This window comes from Gymnodraco acuticeps, unplaced genomic scaffold (genome assembly GCF_902827175.1).
Source record: "Gymnodraco acuticeps unplaced genomic scaffold, fGymAcu1.1, whole genome shotgun sequence".
NCBI classification, from domain to species: domain Eukaryota; kingdom Metazoa; phylum Chordata; class Actinopteri; order Perciformes; family Bathydraconidae; genus Gymnodraco; species Gymnodraco acuticeps.
The window spans coordinates 299,227-317,725 of NW_022990507.1; the positions used below are offsets into that span (position 1 = coordinate 299,227).

At 41.1% G+C, this 18,499-nt stretch overlaps 1 protein-coding gene across 1 annotated transcript; it reads right to left on the bottom strand.

The window, feature by feature from the left end:
- Nucleotides 1-6,070: 6,070 nt before the first annotated feature.
- Nucleotides 6,071-11,825, bottom strand: LOC117553106 (hexokinase-2-like; the record flags this gene model as incomplete). The annotated part of the gene is given in 3 exon segments (XM_034226891.1): nucleotides 6,071-7,314; nucleotides 9,210-9,446; nucleotides 11,670-11,825. Coding segments are annotated over 3 exon segments (538 nt in total), but the record flags the coding sequence as incomplete, so codon positions are not given.
- Between the last annotated feature and the right edge of the window lie 6,674 nt (nucleotides 11,826-18,499).

Below are 18,499 nucleotides of genomic sequence, written 5' to 3' on the forward strand. Positions count from 1 at the left end.
CTGTAGCCGACGTTTCCCAGATGAATGGAACCTCCTCAGCAACATCTCTTTCCACTCATTCTTGCATTTTTTTGTCAGGTCCTTCTCGAAACCAAGTTGGATTAAATTTGCTTTCCAAGTGTGAGACATGCTCCTTCGGTGCTCACTGAAAACGTTTTTCAGTGTGGAAAAAGAGTTCTCACATAAAGCTGTCGAAGCTCCAAAGGTAAGTGAAACCTTAAATGCGGGGAGAACACTTGGCATTGCCTCAAGCGTCGTGTGGAGATGACCAAGTATGTTTTTCAATGTCCATTTCCCATCCTCTGGTGGTGTGATGCTGTCCACGTGTTTCAGAATCAGCTTTTTGGCCACAATGAACTCAGCATCAACGAGCGTGGTTCCAGTCAGTTTAAGCAAAGGTTCCACTTTTTCGGGCTCCAGGAAGAAGCTGCTTTCCGGGTTGAGTGAAGCAATAGCCTCCATGAATGCGCTGTTTCGCTCTCCAAAGCGGCGCGCAATTTCTCCCGTAACTGCATCAATGCAGCTGTAAAACAGCCGCCGTTTCTCTGTCATCTGGTGGTTTTCTTGTGTTCCCACTCCCACTGTCTCTTCAACAACATAATCCTCCAAAGTTGTGTTAAGAGTTCGCCTTCTCTTGGTGGGACCGGGATGGATAGTATCATCTCCTGCGCACTCACTCCACTTCTCCGTGAACACCTTTTCGGTGCGCAGGGCCTCAACACACTCTTTGGCAGTGTTGACAAGCTGTACTGCCGTTTGAAGGTCCATTTCCTCTGACTGCATCATCCTGTTAGCTGGCTCAAGCAGGGACAATATCTTGCATATTATCTGGGTGTGGAATTTAAAGCTTGGCTTTAACATTCTGCTCAGCAAGTCTGCTGCCTCCATTCTCAAGTCAACTGGAAATGATGCAGAGTTTTCAACGTGTCGTAGTAGTTCCACTATATCCTGAAAAGATTTCAGAATAATCTGAACAGTGGCCAGGTGCCCTGTCCAGCGCTGTTCGAGTAAACGCTTCAGCGTGTTTCCCTGGTAATGTGCAGCAACGGTGGGCTTTTGTGTGAACTTGTAGAGGACATTACAGATGTTGAATAAATCCTCAATGGCTCTCTCACCGGACATGGCGTGAACAACGACCAAGTGCAGCTGGTGGTTGAAGCAGTGCACATATGGGATTTCTCTGCCCAGTTCATCTTGAAGGAGTCTTTGAACCCCACCGTGTCTCCCCGACATAAGACTTGCTCCATCGTATACCTGGCTGAGAATTGTGTCTGTGCTCAGGCCAGCTTTGCGTATTTCATCAATGAGTATCTGTGTGAGGGTTTTTGCATCACCTGCAACTGCTGTGGCGATTGTCAAGAGCCTCTCTTTTATGACATAGTTCTCATCAACAAAACGCAGTACAATTGAAATGTTTTCACAGCCTGTTGGTTCTCGGGTTCCATCCATTTTGACAGTGTAAAAGGAGTCGCCTATTTCCTCAACAATATGCTCCGTTACAACTTTGCTCATCAGGTCAATTATTTCGTTTTGTATATCATGGCTTATGTAGGAAGCATTTTTGGGAATGGTGGGGGCAATTTTCGCGAGTTCTGGGTCCTTTTCGATGGTATACTCAAACAATGACAAAAATAACCCACTGCCAGACTTGGACATACACTCTAAAGAGTCGTGGTCACCTCGGAAAGGAAGATTGCTGGTAGAGAGAAAAGTCACAATGTCAATAATGGAGCCCACGTAATATTTGTTACGAGCCAGCTGATCTTTGTTGACAAGAGTTGTGATTTCCTGACCAGTCTCGATGCGCATTTGTTTTTCTCTCCACAATTTCTCACAGACTAAATGTTCCTTGGAAGAGCTGTGTTTGCTAAGACCCGTGCCCTTTTGTAAGGCATGCTTCCAGTCTTTGAAGTCTTTTATGGTGAACGATGCGTCATGATGATGAGCCTTAAACTTTCTGCAGGGGAAACAGTACGCAGCATCGCCTTTTACGGAGTATTCAAGCCAGGGTCGGTTTTGGTACCATGAGCTGGCAAAACTACTTTTTTTCCCGGAGAAGAGCCGAGAGGGGAAACTATCCAGGACTACCTGTTTTGGTGTATCCACGCCAAGGTCCTCTGGAACTAGAAAACTAAAATCTCCAAGATCACGAGCGTTTAGAATGGGAGATGGGCCTGGGCTGCTAAAGGTTGAACTGCTGCTCCTGCCCGGCCCCGAAGAGGCTTCGTCTGACAATGTTGACTCGGGACCTGGTGGAGGAGAAGGAATAGGTGGCGGGAGACACGTCAAGTTGCCAGCATCTGGTGCTGAGTTGTCAGTGCCACAATCCTTTTGTGAGCTCTTATTGTTCGTGAACCACTTCCTAATATCCATTGTTGCCGATACATATAAAAAAGGATAATAGCCTAGCCAAACTAACCGCCACAGTAAACTGACAGGCTGCTGTGACGAGTCTCACTTTAAAAAACTCAACTCAACCCCGCGAAAAACCAGTCTCGCGCACAGAGATTCATTCAGAATTTCATAGCAAAATAAAAAAATTATATTATACTAATGTTTCAATATAGTTTAATACAAAAATAAATAGTATGACAAAGCCCTACAAATAACAACAATAAACATAATAATACAAACATTTAAAAAATATTTTTATATAATTTTTTTTAATCAGCCCTGATTTCTCATGGGCGGGCCCAAATCCTGGATGGGCGGGCCCGGCCCCATGGGGCCCGCCCATGACGCCGGCCCTGAGTCCAGGACTCCGGATCCAGGACTCCGGATCCAGGAGTCAGGATCCAGGATACATGATCCAGGACACTAGTGCTGTAGCGACTTCAAAATATCGTCGACGACATATTTCCGCGTCGACGCGTCGCTACACACACGTGGGTCACCCAAAGCAACAAGCAGTTCGCAATCGCACTTCAAACACAATGGAGACTGAAACGGCTACCACCTCCTCCTCACAGGATTGCGCACGAAGCCCCCAAACGAAAACATCTCGCCCTAGGTCTTCAAAAGCATGGGAATATTTTAAAGTTAGTCCAAAACGCAAAGATATTTATATATTTATATCTCACTGAGACTGCTGCATAGCCTAGCAGAAGCAGCAGCTAGCTGTGGTGGCTACCATTAGCAGCTAGCATTTGCTCTCCGATTTTTTACATAAAATGGAATTATGGATTATAAATTCAATCATTTTTTTATACATAGACGTTAAAAACCTATGGATTAACCGATTCAGCCGCGTTTTTTCTCATTTTAATGCCATTGAACACGTCTTTTGATCAGATTGACAGCTACGGTGGTGAGACGATCTCCCTAGAAGCTCTGTGAAGGTACGTGTTGTGATGACTGTATTTGCTTCCCCTGTCGCGAGTCCGGATCACTCAGTGATGATACTATATACCTACATAATCTGTGGAGTCTCAGCTTTAATCGGATATATTGTATGTGCAGCTACGATAAGTAATAAGGGTACTTTTTATCTTGAGTTCTGTGCCAATGTCCGTTAGCATTTTTCGCTCAGGGGTCATTTAGATGCTTCTTATGAGACTTGTGTTTTGTTTTGGTAAACATGGTTTGTATCGTCAATTAGCTGAGATTATTTCCGTTAATCTGGTATAACACATTAATAGGTTCTTAAATATTAAGATCCCCTGAGACACAGTATCGTGAAAAAAAAATGTTTTACATTACGTTTTTTTTACATTACTTTTTTTATGAATTGAACAACAGAAAAATAATCGTTAGATTAGTCGACTAATCGATCAAATAATCGCCCGATTAATCGTTTTCAAAATAATCGTTTCCCCCCAGCACTACAGGACACACCGCAGCAACAGGATGCTGGGTTATTCGGAACATGAGAGTACACAGGTACAGACAGAGAGAAGGAAGAAGTAAGGTGTCCCCCGACAAACTAAGCCTATAGACTAGCAGCAAAACTAACGTGTCTACTCTACGTACATGGACTCCCTTAGGATAGGTTGAGGGAAAAGGGTAGCAAGTAAGAAGTAAGATATGTTTAGTTATGAGTTAAATATATAAACATCTCAATTTGGATCTGCCAGTCCAACTATTGAGTGTCCGTGGAGCGATGAGTCTGATAAGCAAACTAACATTGGGGTGAGAATATACACACTTTCCACAAACAGCTGCAACTCAGAGTGAGAATAACAGTGGTATGTTTTCCGCTTCGTTACGATACTTTAAATTGGGTGTATTATACATATACTTTCATATTCATTGTTGGTGTATTTTGTCGTACAATGTGCAGACTTCTTACTTTAACTTCTCTATGTTGATATACAAATGGAGCAACTGTTAAATGTGTTACAAAAGGTTAATTAGTTTGCTGGCAGCGGGGGAGGAAAACACTAAGAAATACATTGCATTTTTCTATTAGTCTTACATTTTGCACTTCTGAAAGGGAAAGTAGTTCTTTAAAGTCTCTCTGCTGGAAACAGTCAATTAAAGGACTGCTGAGCACAACAAGTAGTACACAATGAAAGGCATTTAAAAAAAACATTTATAACACACACAAGGATACAAAATAATCCCCCCTTTTACCTTTTGTCCTTCTCTACAGCTTCAGATGGTGACCTGGTTATTCTCTGTAAACACAGGAGGGCACACACTCACATGGCGCTGGTTTCTAATATAGATGAGGCTCTGTAAGAGTTTCACAAGTAGAAATGAAACACTTATGTAACTCTGGTTTACTCACTGTTGTGGTATCTGAAGACGATCGAACGTAATTCTTATATTTGACAATTCTCAAGCAAAAATATTTGTTTTTGCAGTTCAGAATATCACACTTTAATAATAATAAAGACATAATAGTAACAATGTGTTTTATTATTATTTATAAACTAAATTCATTACTTTTCCTTTATAATTATAAAGAGATTTGTCACATTTTTCATGGGCCCCACATCCTCAGCGATGAGGCTCATCCCACAAATGCTTGTTCCTCACAAATGTGGTACCATTGGAAAGGTAAGAAATCAGGCTTTCCAACGGTGTAAGATTTATATCCAAGAAGCAGCAAATAATCTACCAAACACAAATGTCCTTACTTTTTGTGTTAGGTTTATAAATAATGCTGTAATGCTGCTAATAAGTTCACTTACATGCTTCAGCTGCGAGCAATAAGGCCCTATAATTATTAAAAATGGTACTCCCCGTTGTTCAGCACTGCAAGGTGCTGCATGGAGGAGGAGAAAGAACTGACCAGAGAAAGCACAACAACAAAGTGAAAAGTTGCACATAGCGATTATTTCTTTAAATGCATCGTGGCGAAGAAAGAGCGACCTTCACTCAATACAGCACAACTTTATCAACAGTCTTTGTGTGATGAGAAAATAGCAGAAAAATACATTTGTTAACTGCCTTTATATATGCAGTCTATGGTGCACTGCCATTTATTCTTTAAAGGAGCAAGGAGTCCAGTTTAAGAGAACGTTTAATGTCAAAGTAATCAATCATCTTGAACTCAGTCGGGTTAAAACATGTTTCCATTGGTTACAGTAATGTGAAATGTAACCCTTAAACAAATTATAATGATTATACAACTGGATGTTGGGGTTGGGGTCTGAATCTCAAACAGACACGGCCATGGAGTGTTATTTTCTTTCTTTGTCCAACACAGCATCCACATGTAACACAAAACAGATACATAAATAACAACAAGTCTAAGTAAATGAATCCCTTCCTTTAACCTTGTGAATTTCCGCACACTTCCAACCCCAAGAGTGATTTTTGAATGAACTTTCCCCAGAAGGGAATTTAGGTATTGTAGAGGAAACTTCTGTGTAGCAAGCAGTGGAGTCACCGACTCAGGAAGGAGACACGGGAAGAGTCGGAGCTTTGATGTCAAACCACTGTGATTTATTTGGAGTTGGTACCAGAGTATTCACATCACAAATCCAAGAGTCAGAGGTTCTGACTCCACGGTAGAGTTGCCAGTCAATTCTGGAGAGCCTCTCTCTTGCCAGCCCATCTAACTGGTTTCGCAGAGAGTAAACAACATATTTGAGGAGATAGCCTAAACAGTGTGGGAACACTGAGCTACTTGCCTCGGACACTTATGACCTCGAAGATTTTACCTTGGAGTCCACAAATACAGAGAAGGAAGTGTCCCAGTGTACCCACAACACAGACCATCGGTGACCCAGTATTGACCGGTCACAGAATGGGAACAATAACATTATTGGCTAAGCAGCCTGTGTCCTTAAAGAAGGTAAACAGACATCAAGGTTTGTCCTGTATGTTACTAATTGGCGTCTTATGATAATTATTTCCATAACAGGTATAATATTTGTAATGTTGGTACATCTGACTAAGGAGGAATGAGGGCATATATTATGGTGTGACAATGGCAACATTCAAATAATATTAAGCATTATTCTGATAATGAAGTAACAGTTGATACATTATTGATTAATAACACGACATTTGGAGGAGGAAGAACAAGAATTACAAGAACAACCAGAATAAGAGATGTTTTTCTGAAGGTTTGCAAAACAGGTCAAAATAACGTTTTGGAGTTTCCTTAACAATCGTGATGTCAGAGCTATGACACATGTCATCGTCTCCTGCCCTCAGGCGACTTGTTACTCCTTCATTGCATCAGAACAGCTGCAGTCATTAGACCTATAGGCACTAATAAAAACTTTAATACAAAAATAAACGTTGGTTTCGTATCTCCATTTCAAGACTCGTGCACGTTCTACACAAGAATGTATTCTAAATATTAACCTGATATGAAGACGACATGTAATTTGATAACATTGAAAACAGTGAATGTTAGCAACTGTAGGAAGTGAATTTAAAACAAAAACTTGCTTTGATCAAAGACTATACATTCACAGTGATTACAAACATATAGTCAGTCACTTGAAGGTAAGGTCACTTGAAGGTGCAACATCACAACTAGGGAGTGTGATAATAAAAATAGAAACAGAGCCCACAGCTTGTAACAGTCATATTTCACAGATATATATAACACATAAATCCTTTCTAAAGTTATTTTCCAAGCGGGCCAAGCCACGTCAGCTCACATCATAAATATGTAACAAACCTTAAAAACGGACATGCACATAATGTGAATGTAATAAGTCAATCTTTCGGCAGGACGGGTCTAAACTCTGGAGTAGATTGAGGTTTCATTGCTGCTCTGCGCTCTTCACCCTGCAGGCCACGGCGGTGATCAGAGCCGCTCCCTTCCCACTCCCATCCTCTGACTTGTGGAAGGTCACCTGACACTGAGGGGCCAGATCCTGCAGCGTCTCCTGCATGATGCTGGAGAAACTTTAATGAGAGAGGAGAAAGAAAATAATCAGAGATGAGCCAGAGTTACAGTACAAGAACATCTCCCTCTCTATTATGTAATGCAAACTTGGTACAAAAATCAGAATAAGAAATCATCTATTCATCCCTTGAGGGGGGGGGATCGGATTTCGTAAAGGCTGCTCTATGTTACAGTAAATTAAGGTCACCTATCTTGCTATCTTTAGGCAATAGCATAGGTCTCAGATAAAATAATTGATAACAACAAAAAGGAGGGGGCTGAGCTCATGCGGGAGATTCTACCGGCAGATTCTGCCGTGATGAAACGCCATATCATGGATTATCAAGGGTTCTCTCTGAAACAGTCTGGAGCTCAAAGGCTTTCTCTCTTGCCGGTTATACCACAAGGTGAGTTCCTTTTTACTTCCTGCTTCTTCACACACATGCTCTCCAGTACAGGTTAGCTCTGAGGGTTAGCGATGCTAATGTAAACACCGACCATATTACGTCCAAAACAGTCGGGCATTGTTTCTGATAGCAACGTTTCTGATTGGGCCGTGGGTCCACATTTCAGATATGACGTCATATCGGACTCAAATCTGGATCAGCTCCGCTGTTCCCCCGTTTTTAGAGATTTGGGTACGGAGGAAAAGAGAGAGGGTTTTATTTTATGACGCTGCGTGAGTTCCCTGACACACCGGGGACACATATTGATGTATAAAAGACATCAAAAAGTGCATTTTGCATGATAGGTCCCCTTTAAAGTAAATCCTTTCCTTGATTTGATTTCTATACGTTTTGTTTTTCATATTCTCATGTTACATTTCTTGGATTTGAGACCTTCTACATGTTGTGAACCCTTGTCAAAGAAACTGTTCATCCAAATTGGAATACTAATGGGGATTAAGGGAATGTGAGAAAATAACTAATAAAGAATACGTTTAAAATCCTTTTCCCGAGGACAACACGCACAGATAATAATGCAACAAATTAAATATACTTATTTGTATTTGATAACTATTCAATCATTTACATAATGCCACTTGCAAAGGGGGGGGGGGGGGGGTATTTCTTTCCACAGTTTGTGAGGTACGATAAGCAACATTACATTTGAAGCATTATTTCCTTTTTCCACAGGGTCACATTTGCCACTCTTTTAGATTTGAAGGAAAAACAGACACAACATTATTGATGTATTCTGCTTGAATGCTAAGGAGAGATTTTTATAAACAACCAACAACCATTGATGTGATGCACTATTATTATTTGTCTGCAATATAAAATCTCGTGTTTTTTTATAGTCCATGCAGAATGTACATTTATTCTCCTTACTATTCATTTGTAAGCCTTTAAAAAATATATATATATTCTGTTAACATTCTGAAATCATCCTACTTACTTTGCTTAAAAGGAAAATAGCATACAGACCACTTTGGACCGGAAAGCAGTGGGAGCCTCTCAGATTATATTCTTATGTAAGAGAACACACACACACACACACACACACACACACACACACACACACACACACACACACACACACACACACACACACACACACACACACACAACACACACAACACACACACACACACACACACACACACACACACACACACACACACACACATTCCCTTGAATTAATGTGCTACAGTGCTCTAAAAGAAAACCCTGATATATTAGAAAGGCACCTTTTCTGCTGTAATGGCATTGGATATAGAAATGGTGGCTTTAATGGAGACACTTTTGCCCTTCAGTGTCTGTTGCTTTTTCCACCAATTCCACCTTGAATGGTAAACTCAACAATATCAGGTATTAGGTAAAAGATATTGTGATGTTGGATATTCTTCAAATCGCCCAGCCCTACTTGTGATGCTCCTCAAAGTTTAACTTCAGTCTTTAGTCATGCTCCTTACTGAGGGTGGGTCTTATAGAGCGTGCCGTCCACTCCCACGGTGATGGAGAGCTGGTTCAGGTTGCGGTTCTGTCGGATCTTGTCGACCACGGCGGCCAACCCGGCGCCACAGAGCTGCGCCGCCCTGCGGGACACCACGCTGCACACCTCCTTCACCAACACGCTGTCGTCACAGGTGGAGATGGTGAGGCCCAGGTGCTGCAGGATGGAGCGCACCTGACGCATCGCCAGGCGGTCGCTGAGGGGCAGAGAGTCACGGTTAGACACGGGAGAGAAAGATAACACACATTGACTTGCTGGTATCTCAAGATGATCTAATGTAATTCTTATATTTGACCATTTTCCAGCTAAAAGTTCTTTTTGTGTGGTTTTTTTCAGAATATCACACTTTTATAATAATAATAAATACATAATAGTAATGATAACAATATTTTTGTATTATTATTTATAAACTAACTTCATTACTATTTCATTATAATTATTTGTATTATTATTAGTATTATTTTTTATATATTTATAGGATTGAAAAAGCAGGATTGTAATTTTTAAAATGTAACTTGAATCTGTTATAATTATTAAAAAGCATGCTAGTTTACATTCTAGCAGCCCTATTGAATACTAATTATTATTATTATATACCACGGTTACACACGTGAGAAAGATAACATACATTGACTTGCTTCAAAACACTTAAACTAAACTTATTCAAACTTTTCTTTTGCATTATTCAGAGCTTTCCTGTTGATAGTGTAAAAGCTGCAATAACACTTTTAATAGTAAACATCAGTAATAAATGGCAAATTCAAAGTTATTTTACTTTTCTAGTTTTCTAGCTGACGATTTGATCCATCCATCCACAATTGATGTATATATAATATCCTGCATTATATTTGGTTAATATACATTTGTATTTCCACATGTATATTTTTTTACTTTTTAATACTATTTTAGACATTGTTTATTTTCTCTGACGTACATTGCCTTGCCTTGTCTTTTATGCTGCTGCAACGCAAACATTTCCCAAATTGGGATCAATAAAGTACTTCTTATATTATCTCTCAAAATAATAATACAACATAATTATAACAATAATGAAAATAATAACAATTTGTTCCAAGTAATAGTTATAATAATAATAAAAATAACAATAGATTAATTTATATAGCGATTTTCTAGACATGCAAAGTAACTTTAGAAAAAACATTTCACACAAACAAAAATCAACTGAAGGGAATTGGGAAAAATACAAAGACACTATAGAACAGAAAGCGTGGTGGAGTGATGACGTGGTGGAAAGAGCAACCTACAATAAGTCCAACCAACCATTGAAGACACTCAAAGAGTACACTTCAGTGCTGGCACATAAGCTTCAAATAAACACTGTTTAAAGTTGATTTGAATTATTTCTTTTTTCCTTGAGATGTTATTGTCCAAGGTGCAGTGAAGTAACTTTGCGCAAGACACTCAAGACTCTGCGTGTGTGAGACGTGTGGAGTTTTAAAAGCACTATGTATCCGGAAAGGTAGGAGGGTGTATCATAAATACAGTCCATTAACCGGGACGCTGCACGCCTTCACCTACAAAGAGCATCCTGAATGGAGAAATGGTTAACAGTTCCCTTTTCCCCAGAATGCAATTAAAGCGCCTCTGGATAAAAGCGGCAGCTACATTTAACAAAAATATCTAAAAGGGATGTTTTCAAAGGTTGTGTGTGTGCTTCCATGTCTTGACATTGCTTGGACTCAACTAAGTAAGATAAAGTATTTTTTCTAGTAAACTAATAGCGAACCTATAGGCATTAGATTCGGCCAAAACAAGTAGTATAATGTCAGCAAATGTTATATCGGCAAAAACCCAATAATGTGCAAAGAGATATATAAATCAGCTTCCTTCCAAGCACTTTAACCTGCTGAGCGCGGCGAGCGGACGCAACATCCGATCACTGTGATAGTCCGCTCCAAGTTGAAGGTCACTTAATGTTCCGTTCAATTACACCCCCTAATGTAAACCCATGCCATCTTTAACTAATCCAAAGAGGATATTAAAACATTCTACGACAACATAATGCAAGTTTTGTCCCGAGCAGGGAGGTATCCACTTGATAAGATGGACTCCCAGATATCCCTCTTGATTTCTGACCCTTAGCGACAACTTTTCTCCTGGTATTATCTGAAGGAGAGTAGGTTTTATGACTCGGTATCAGCCCAGTATCAGGGTCATATTTGGGTTCTCCTAAGTCTGTTTGCCTTTGCTTGGGAAGAGAGGAGGGAGAGGAGAGGAGAGGTAAAAGCTTAATTGATAAAACTGAGGGCCAAATAAATAAAACCCCTACAAGCTCAAACAACCGTGAATATTTGACTAAACTGATCTCATCTGGCAGCTTTGGCACATCACTGAAGCCCAGTTTTTGTTTGGTTGATTGTATGATTTAACTGTTCACAGTCTGGTCTGTAATACTCACCTCTCAATCTGTGCCAGGAACTTTGTCTCGAAGATGCCGCGGGTCTTGAGGTGCTCAGAAAGCTTGCCTCTGAACAGCAGGCCTTTTGAGGTGAAATCAATGAGCACATTCCTCACTATCTCCCCCAGGTACATGCCACTGATCATCTTCTCATACCTTAAGAGGAAAACAAACATTGGTTACATTCATTTTAAAGGTCACCTATTATGCAAAATCCACTTGTTCATGTCTCTTCTAAATCAACATGTGTCCCCTCTTCTTCATGTCTCTTCTACATCAACACGTGTCCCCTCTTCTTCATGTCTCTTCTACATCAACATGTGTCCCCTCTTCTTCATGTCTCTTCTACATCAACATGTGTCCCCTCTTCTTCATGTCTCTTCTACATCAAACATGTGTCCCCTCTTCTTCATGTCTCTTCTACATCAACATGTGTCCCCTCTTCTTCATGTCTCTTCTACATCAACATGTGTCCCCTCTTCTTCATGTCTCTTCTACATCAACATGTGTCCCCTCTTCTTCATGTCTCTTCTACATCAACATGTGTCCCCTCTTCTTCATGTCTCTTCTACATCAACATGTGTCCCCTCTTCTTCATGTCTCTTCTACATCAACATGTGTCCCCTCTTCTCATGTCTCTTCTACATCAACATGTGTCCCCTCTTCTCTCATGTCTCTTCTACATCAACATGTGTCCCCTCTTCTTCATGTCTCTTCTACATCAACATGTGTCCCCCTCTTCTTCATGTCTCTTCTACATCAACATGTGTCCCCTCTTCTTCATGTCTCTTCTACATCAACATGTGTCCCCTCTTCTTCATGTCTCTTCTACATCAACATGTGTCCCCTCTTCTTCATGTCTCTTCTACATCAACATGTTCCCCTCTTCTTCATGTCTCTTCTACATCAACATGTGTCCCCTCTTCTTCATGTCTCTTCTACATCAACATGTGTCCCCTCTTCTTCATGTCTCTTCTACATCAACATGTGTCCCCTCTTCTTCATGTCTCTTCTACATCAACATGTGTCCCCTCTTCTTCATGTCTCTTCTACATCAACATGTGTCCCCTCTTCTCCATGTCTCTTCTACATCAACATGTGTCCCCTCTTCTCCATGTCTCCTCTACATCAACATGTGTCCCCCTCTTCTTCATGTCTCTTCTACATCAACATGTGTCCCCTCTTCTCCATGTCTCTTCTACATCAACATGTGTCCCCTCTTCTTCTTGTCTCTTCTACATCAACATGTGTCCCCTCTTCTCCATGTCTCTTCTACATCAACATGTGTCCCCTCTTCTTCATGTCTCTTCTACATCAACATGTGTCCCCTCTTCTTCTTGTCTCTTCTACATCAACATGTGTCCCCTCTTCTCCATGTCTCTTCTACATCAACATGTGTCCCCTCTTCTTCATGTCTCTTCTACATCAACATGTGTCCCCTCTTCTTCTTGTCTCTTCTACATCAACATGTGTCCCCTCTTCTTCATGTCTCTTCTACATCAACATGTGTCCCCTCTTCTTCTTGTCTCTTCTACATCAACATGTGTCCCCTCTTCTTCATGTCTCTTCTACATCAGCATGTGTCCCCTCTTCTTCATGTCTCTTCTACATCAACATGTGTCCCCTCTTCTTCATGTCTCTTCTACATCAACATGTGTCCCCTCTTCTTCTATGTCTCTTCTACATCAACATGTGTCCCCTCTTCTTCATGTCTCTTCTACATCAACATGTGTCCCCTCTTCTTCATGTCTCTTCTACATCAACATGTGTCCCCTCTTCTTCATGTCTCTTCTACATCAACATGTGTCCCCTCTTCTCCATGTCTCTTCTACATCAACATGTGTCCCCTCTCCTTCATGTCTCTTCTACATCAACATGTGTCCCCTCTTCTTCATGTCTCTTCTACATCAAAATGTGTCCCCTCTTCTTCATGTCTCTTCTACATCAACATGTGTCCCCCTCTCCTTCATGTCTCTTCTACATCAACATGTGTCCCCTCTCCTTCATGTCTCTTCTACATCAACATGTGTCCCCTCTTCTTCATGTCTCTTCTACATCAACATGTGTCCCCTCTTCTTCATGTCTCTTCTACATCAACATGTGTCCCCTCTTCTTCATGTCTCTTCTACATCAACATGTGTCCCCTCTTCTTCTTGTCTCTTCTACATCAACATGTGTCCCCTCTTCTTCATGTCTCTTCTACATCAACATGTGTCCCCTCTTCTTCATGTCTCTTCTACATCAACATGTGTCCCCCTCTTCTTCATGTCTCTTCTACATCAACATGTGTCCCCTCTTCTTCATGTCTCTTCTACATCAACATGTGTCCCCTCTTCTCCATGTCTCTTCTACATCAACATGTGTCCCCTCTTCTTCATGTCTCTTCTACATCAACATGTGTCCCCTCTTCTTCATGTCTCTTCTACATCAACATGTGTCCCCTCTCCTTCATGTCTCTTCTACATCAACATGTGTCCCCTCTTCTTCATGTCTCTTCTACATCAACATGTGTCCCCTCTTCTTCATGTCTCTTCTACATCAACATGTGTCCCCTCTTCTTCATGTCTCTTCTACATCAACATGTGTCCCCTCTCCTTCATGTCTCTTCTACATCAACATGTGTCCCCTCTCCTTCATGTCTCTTCTACATCAACATGTGTCCCCTCTTCTTCATGTCTCTTCTACATCAACATGTGTCCCCTCTTCTTCATGTCTCTTCTACATCAACATGTGTCCCCTCTGTGGAAAGAGACTCTGAAAGTTTCAGGAACAAAGATTCTCTCTCTTTTTATCCATTTCTATAAAAACCTGTCTGAAAATGAGCTGATCAGATTTTGGCCACTTTATGATGTCATAACAATGTTTCGGCTTGTGTAACCATTAGCCAATCAGCAACCAAGGTAACCCCCCCCCCCCCCCCCCCCCCCCCACCATATCACCTGAATCTCCTCCTAGAGCACCATTGTGTTCTTTTTAACCAAATCTCTCTCAGAGGGGCGTGGGGAGGGGCTCCTTATTTTCATCTAAAGTAACAGACAGAGAATCAGCACTTTGGAAACAGGGCTGAAACAGAGGGGATTATGGGTAATGCTGCAATGATCTGTTTGGTGTTTCGACCCAAACACTTCAGAGACATGTTTTGTATATATCTGAGACCTGTAACATATTGATGAACAACAGAGGGACCTACCATTTCTGTATAAAATAAACCTTTATTTTACTGTATTGTCACAAACCCTATAAGGAATTCCGTTGAAACTGTTCCAACTTTAATTTCATGCTTGAAAGCTCAGAGAGGAAACAGAGACATACTGGCAGTCCTGTTGTGACAGACATTGTTTTCATTTGAATAAATTACCAAGAGGTGGCTGCAATCAGAGAGTCCAGACGAAGAAAAACATTGAATTAATACAAGCAGCTGCTGTTATTCATAATAATATGCTTCTTAATTCCATCAATCAATGCACAGGGAGAAAACAAAAGGCACACTGTCTGCACGGCCTCTTAAGGTGGAATAAATTATAAAAAGCTGCAATCCTGGCCAGTGTTATCATCGCTTCTAATTAGTTTATTCTCTACCATGACTTAATGACATTCAGAGTGGAATCCTGAGAAGCCAGTCTTGTTGGGAAGGGACATAAATATGCTGCTAGGTGCGGATTCAGTTCTTATCCTACCAATCAATCAAATGTTATTCATACAGCCAGTGTTTCCCCTACCATTGTCTTGGGGGGGCGCTGCGCCACCCCAACGGAGCCCCGCGCCCCCCCCTGAAATTCAAGGTGTTTTTTTCATTTTTAATTACATTTTAAATGTTGTATATATATATATATATATATATATATATATATATATATATATATATATATATGGCGCTGTTACGCTCCCTATTGGGCTAGGGGAACCAAAAGGGAAGCGACACGACCAGATTGGAATTGGTAATAATCTTAAATGTGTTTATTATAAAGCAAGGTGAACAAAAATGGCAGGCAAGCAGCCTGAACAAACAAAAAGACCAAAAGGGCACCGGTTGACATTAACTGAACAAAAGGAGAACTCAAAAGGAGTCTAACGGATCATACAGAGTAATAATTAAATAAAAGGAAAAAAAAACCTCACGTTAACGTGGTACATGTAATTGAAAGGGCTGTGCAAAAACCACAGCTGCTGGTGATCGACAGGTGCTAATCACCTGGGTCCAACCAATACTCATACAAGTGCTGATCTACAGGCGCTAAGCTAACCTGGGTCTAAGCCATACACACACACACCCTATACTAAACACAAAACACTACGACACACTGCTAATCAGTGTACTACCCACAGGAACTCTACTCAACACAGTGCTAGGCAGTCTAACGAGACACAGAATATGGCAATAACAGAATGAGAGGCTTGAGGCGTCTGTCCCACAATACAGAGCCTCTCGAATGATGTCCTTGCCCGACCTTTGTACTCCTCCCCCGGGTGAGGTGGCAGAAGCGGGCGGGGATTAGATGACGTCAGTCCAATCACCGCGGATGTTGCGAGGGCCAATAACAGCTGATGAACTGCACAGCTCATTCACATATACCCACAAAACAGAGTTAACGGCACAAGGTAAACGGCGGCTGTAACAGGCGCCAAATCGCAACTCAAGTAATCTATCTACGGTCACTTTTCGCATTGAACATGTTATTTGTTATTTATCCAATGTATGTGCACGTTTCAGTGTCCACTGCATTGCTTTGCGCATTCACATTCTGTCCTCCGCTCTGTTTCCGAAGGGCGGGGCTCCGCTCCCCACACACACATACGAATGCACACACTCACAATCAGAGACAAGAGCGGAGGAAAGGAGAACAACAAAGTGAAAAAAGTCAAACAAGTCTGCGTTATAGCCCGAGCTCTGCTGTTGGTCATGTAAATCCTGGGTGTAATTTCCACATGTCCCCCCCCACTGTTCAAAATCCCGTTTGTTTCCCCCCCACTTTCACATTTGTTTATTATTATTTTTTAACCTTAAGCCGTCATCGTCACCGAGGAGCCGGACACATCGCCTGCCTAGGTGGACGTGCGCGAACACGAACGTAGCGTGCACATATAAATGCATATAAATGATTGAGGTTGCATCAGGATTTTCACAGGGTCAATTTGAACTTATTTCTGTGCACTAGCAATTCTGCTCCTCACGGTGAAACTGTTATTCAACTAAACACCGGAGCACTCTTGAAAGTAATCAAGAGTGCCGGTAACATTACTTTTCTATTGTGATACTCAGATTGTACAAAATACATTATTCAACTAACCCTCCCAACCCTGATGTTCTGAGACCGGCATTGCAAAAAATAAAGTATATACCTTTGTCTGATTATGTAAAATATACACTTACATTTTTTTATTATAATATAAGGAAAGGAGGGTTTATTTTATTTTCCAATCAGCCAACCTGAGGTCTGCTGCGCATTGAAACTATATAAGGCTTGTTGCCATAGGGACAGAGAGGGTTTCTTTCTGTCTTCTGGGTTTAAGTTAATTTTGTACAGTATTGCTCCCTTTGATCCCCTGCACACACTGTGAAGTTGGAACAGTGTGTGCAGTGTATTTGTGTACAGAGAGAAACTAAATTGCTATGTCTGTGTAAATGCATTTTCCTTGAAATGTTGTTTTATCTTTATATTGTCCACTAATTAAGTGACCTTGGGAAGCATACTGAACCCCAATTGATCCGAGAGCTATGCCTATATCCATTTACTACAATGTGGACATGAATCGCAAGAAGATGAATCGCTCACTCACCGCACAAACCAACTGTTTGGACTGCACCTTGGCCATTATGGTTTGAATAAAGGATGCAGCACTTTAAAAGGTTTGCCTCATATGAAGCTGACGTTCTTGTATGAATGCGTATCCTTGTGGTTGAATGTGCTTAATGTAAGTCAATTTGGATAAAAGCATCAGCTAGATGAATTGTAATGCATTATAAAAAGGTAATAATGTAGACAAAAAAATAAGCACTACCAACATTTTTAAAGCTAGATCAAGGGATAGCAATGTTAGCTTTACTACTACAACCGTATTAGATTATGTAGTGTCACTCACTTTAAGAGATGAATATGATGTTTGCATATGTTGTTTTTTCTGTGTGCACACTGTTGAAGTATTCTGGGTTAAACTATTAAAGTTGCCTGGTGTTTGATGCAGAAGAACAAAGGGTTTGTTTATCAGGAACATGTGGGATTTGTTGTTGTGGAAATGACATTTGTATACGTTTATGTGCAATAAATCAATTACACGCTTGTTATTCTACAAGCTGGAATGTTTGCTGATTCTGTAAGCATACCGTAGTCTAACAAAAAGCTAAGCACATCACAAAGTCACTCCAGAGTTGGACTTCTCCTTAGATTTCATTCCTTATGAAAGGAATAAAGTGCACTTGCAACTTTTAAAATGGCTGTACAATTATTTTAATACAGCTATGACTTATAGCAGGGGTTCCCAACCCGGTCGGAGGTGTTACTGCCGGGCCGCGGAGGTGTTACTGCCGGGCCGCGGAGGTGTTACTGCCGGGCCGCGGAGGTGTTACTGCCCGGCCGCGGAGGTGTTACTGCCGGGCCGCGGAGGTGTTACTGCCGGGCCGCGAAATAGCTGTGAGTTTATCGTAATATTTGCAGAATTATAAATATATAAAAATATTTTATCATAATATTTTTTTCAAAAAGTGTTTAATGTTCGCACCTATACCAGTCATATTATTTCCTCCAGTAGCCTAGTTAATCTTTCACCAGATAACCGTTGAAAATGGCTTTTATGATGTTCCGAGGGATTCGGCGGCTCAGGGTCTCAGCCTC